This window comes from Primulina eburnea, chromosome 1, assembly GCF_022965805.1.
Source record: "Primulina eburnea isolate SZY01 chromosome 1, ASM2296580v1, whole genome shotgun sequence".
Classification (NCBI taxonomy): domain Eukaryota; kingdom Viridiplantae; phylum Streptophyta; class Magnoliopsida; order Lamiales; family Gesneriaceae; genus Primulina; species Primulina eburnea.
The window spans coordinates 24,098,532-24,102,640 of record NC_133101.1 but is presented as its reverse complement, the minus strand read 5'-3'; the positions used below and the strand labels follow the sequence as shown (position 1 = coordinate 24,102,640).

General features: G+C 41.4%; 1 protein-coding gene across 1 annotated transcript; it reads left to right on the top strand.

Moving 5' to 3' along the window:
* The first annotated feature begins 596 nt into the window (after positions 1-596).
* Positions 597-3,869, top strand: LOC140806003 (uncharacterized). Its single transcript, XM_073162428.1, has 4 exons — positions 597-1,353; positions 1,549-1,739; positions 1,794-2,843; positions 3,315-3,869. The coding sequence occupies exons 1-4, from the start codon at positions 597-599 to the stop codon at positions 3,867-3,869; spliced, it is 2,553 nt and encodes an 850-aa protein (XP_073018529.1).
* Positions 3,870-4,109: the final 240 nt, after the last annotated feature.

Sequence of the window (4,109 nt, the reverse complement as noted above, 5' to 3'; positions counted from 1 at the left end):
CCAAAGAGAGAGTGGACAGTGGGAAGACAGTTGAAGAAGGTGAAATGGAGAAATTCACGGCTGAAATCAAAGTTGAACCACCTCCAGTGTATAAGCCGACTCTACCCTACCCTCAGAGATTCAAGAAGAAGAGCTTGGATGATCAGTTTGCAAAGTTCTTGGAAATTTTCAAGAAGATACACATCAACATACCATTTGCTGATGCTTTGGAGCAAATGCCGAACTATGCCAAGTTTATTAAAGATGTGATGTCTAAAAAGAGGAAGTTGCAAGAGTTTGAGACAGTGAAGCTTACGGAGGAGTGTAGTGCCATCTTGCAAAAGAAATTACCACAAAAATTGAAAGATCCAGGGAGTTTTACTATTCCTTGTTTTATTGGTGGTTCTCATTGTAGTAAAGCTTTATGTGATTTAGGAGCAAGTATTAATTTGATGCCCTTTTCTATTTTCAGGAAATTGGAGCTTGGAGAAGTTAAACCAACTACTATCACCCTATAGCTTGCAGACAGAAGTCTCACATATCCACGTGGGGTCGTCGAGAATGTACTGGTAAAAGTAGATAAATTTATTTTTCCTGCTGACTTTGTGATTTTAGATATGGAAGAGGATCATGATGCTCCATTGATCTTTGGGAGACCATTCTTGGCGACTGGAAGGGCATTGATCGATGTTCATAAGGGTGAACTCACCTTGCGAGTTGGTGGTGAAGAAGTTATTTTTAACATCTATCACGCCATGAAGGGATCCAATGAGGTAAGCACTTGTAAAAGCATTAATGTTATAAACTCATGTATGTCTCTTGATTGTGCAGGAATGAGAGATCCCTTGGAGAGCTGTCTGATAGGTGCGGCAGGAACTGTCGATGAAGATAATTGGGAAGTGAAAGAGCAATTAGTGGCTCTTGATGCGCTGCCAAAAGAAAAGAGAAAAGATGCACCGCATGATGAGCTGAATGTGAATGAGAAACTAGAGGTAAAACCACCTTCCCCTGATTTGAAGGAGTTGCCAAGCCACCTGTGCTATGCATTTTTAGGTGAGAAGTCGACGTATCCGGTAATTATCTCTTCCTCCCTTTCATGTGATGAAAAAGATAAATTACTGAGAGTGCTGCGAAAGTATAAAACTGCTTTAGGATGGTCGATTTCTGATATTAGGGGAATTAGCCCCACTATATGCATGCATAAAATTTTGATGGAGGAGACGTATACCCCTTATGTGGATCACCAGAGGAGGTTGAACCCAGCAATGAAAGAGGTTGTGAAGAATGAGGTACTGAAATTGTTAAATGCTGGTGTAATTTATGCTATTTCTGAAAGTAGCTGGGTATCTCCTGTGCAAGTTGTACCAAAAAAGGGTGGGATGACAGTGGTCAAAAATGAAAATGATGAGTTAATATCTACTCGTACTGTAACTGGTTGGCGAGTATGTATTGATTATAGAAAGTTGAACAATGCCACACGAACAGATCATTTTTCATTGCCTTTTATTGATCAGATGCTTGATAGACTTGCAGGTTATTGTCACTACTGTTTCTTAGATGGATATTCAGGTTATAATCAAATTTCCATAGCACCAGAAGATCAGGAGAAGACAACATTCACATGCCCCTATGGCACGTTTGCCTTTAGAAGGATGCCTTTTGGACTATGTAATGCACCTGCTACTTTTCAGAGGTGTATGACGGCCATTTTTGCAGACATGGTGGAGGACATCATGGAAGTCTTCATGGATGACTTCTCGGTATTTGGCTCTTCTTTTGATCACTGTTTACATAACCTATCCCTTGTTTTGCAGAGATGCCAAGAAAAGAACCTAGTTCTTAACTGGGAGAAGTGTCACTTTATGGTCCAAGAGGGCATTGTTCTTGGACATAAAGTATCTTCCAAGGGATTAGAGGTTGACAGAGCCAAGGTGGTTGCAATTGAAAAACTCCCTCCGCCAAAGAACATCAAGGGAATAAGGAGCTTCTTAGGGCATGCCGGGTTTTATCGTAGATTTATCAAAGATTTTTTTAAGATTACTAAACCTCTGTGTAATTTGCTTGAAAAAGAATCCACTTTTATTTTTGATGATGATTGTCTGCAGGCATTTGAGAAGATCAAGAAAGCATTGGTTACTGCACCAATTATGATAGTGCCGGACTGGGGGCAGCCCTTTGAGCTGATGTGCGATGCAAGTGACTATGCCGTGGGTGCTGTTTTAGGCCAACGACGGGAAAAGATGTTTAGATCAATCTACTATGCAAGTCGAACCATGGATGCTGCACAACAGAATTACACAACTACTGAAAAGGAGATGCTTGATGTAGTATTCGCATTTGACAAGTTCAGACCCTACTTGGTTGGTACAAAGGTAATTGTTTTCACTGACCATGCAGCTATTCGATACCTTTTTGCCAAGAAGGATGCCAAACCACGCTTGATAAGGTGGATCTTGTTGCTCCAAGAGTTTGATTTTGAAGTGAAGGATAGGAAAGGGTGTGAAAATCAAGTGGCTGACCACTTGTCAAGACTTGAGCTAGAAGTAAAGGAAGAAGAGGGAGCTATACAAGAGACATTTCCAGATGAGCAGCTTTTTGAGGTAAACTCTGTACTCCCGTGGTTTGCTGATATTGCTAATTTTTTGTCTTGCGGCACTCTTCCCCCAGATTTGAGCTATCATCAGAAGAAGAAGTTTGTCCATGATATAAAGTTCTTCTATTGGGACGATCCGTTCGTGTATAAGAGGTGTGCTGACCAAGTGATTAGGAGGTGCGTGGAAGGTCTTGAAGCACAACAAATTTTGGAGAAGTGTCATTCTTCACCATATGGTGGACATTTCGGAGCATCACGAACAGCAGCTAAGGTATTACAATCTGGTTTTTACTGGCCTAGTTTGTTTAAGGATAGTTATACCTTAGTGAAATCATGTGATAGATGCCAAAGGTTAGGAAACATCTCTAGGCGTCACGAATTACCACTGACAAATGTTTTGGAAGTGGAGCTTTTTGACGTTTGGGGCATAGATTTCATGGGACCTTTTCCCCCTTCCTCTGGCTATTCTTACATTCTGTTAGCTGTTGATTATGTGTCGAAATGGGTGGAAGCAATCGCCACCAGTACTAATGACTCTCATGTTGTAGCGAAATTCGTACAGAAAAACATTTTCACCAGGTTTGGAACACCGAGGGCCATCATAAGTGATGAAGGTACACATTTTTGCAATAGAATCTTCAACTCACTATTGGCCAAATACAATGTGAAGCACAAGGTGGCACTAGCATATCATCCACAGTCAAATGGACAAGCTGAAGTATCCAACCGGGAAATTAAGCAGATACTGGAAAAGACTGTCAACACAAACCGGAGGGATTGGGCATTGAAGTTGGATGATGCGCTATGGGCTTACAGAACTGCATTCAAGACGCCTATTGGGATGTCTCCCTACCGGCTAGTATTTGGAAAAGCATGCCACCTACCATTGGAGTTGGAGCATAGGGCATTTTGGGCCGTGAAGAAGTTGAATTTTGATCTGAAAGCGTCTGGCGAGGTTAGAAAATTGCAATTGAGCGAGATGGACGAATTTCGAAATGACGCCTATGAGAATGCCAAGATCTACAAAGAACAGACTAAGAAGTGGCATGACAAACTCATAATTCGAAGGGAGCTAAAACCAGGACAACAGGTACTGCTGTACAACTCTCGTCTGAAGTTGTTCCCTGGTAAGCTAAAGTCACGATGGTCAGGGCCATTTGTCTTGGAAACGGTGTCCCCCTATGGAGCCGTCGAGCTAAAGTGCAATGACGGACGAACTTTTAAAGTAAATGGACAGCGGGTTAAGCCTTATTATGGGACTGAAGCAAGAAATATCGACAGTTACAAGTTGATCTGATCAGAGAGAGTACAGTCGGGCTGACGACGTCAAACCAAGCGCTGTGTGGGAGGCAACCCGCATTTAATTATTTTCGCATTCGTTCTGCTTCATTATTCTATTTAACTTTGTTAGTTAATATTTTAATTTTCGTTAATTAAGTACTAATTTGAATCGTTTTATTTTGCAGGTTATTCAACAAAAAAAAAAAAAAAAAAAAGAGACAGAGGCAAGCGCACCCATGCGCGACATCTCGCGCGG

Excerpts from the sequence above, each read along its gene's own strand:
- LOC140806003 (XM_073162428.1), top strand. The coding sequence starts at position 597 with ATGGAAGAGGATCATGATGCTCCATTGATCTTTGGGAGACCATTCTTG. Across the intron at positions 1,740-1,793 it reads TCTTCATGGATGACTTCTCG|AGATGCCAAGAAAAGAACCT; the intron begins GTATTTGGCTCT and ends CTTGTTTTGCAG. Across the intron at positions 2,844-3,314 it reads CATCACGAACAGCAGCTAAG|ATACTGGAAAAGACTGTCAA; the intron begins GTATTACAATCT and ends GAAATTAAGCAG.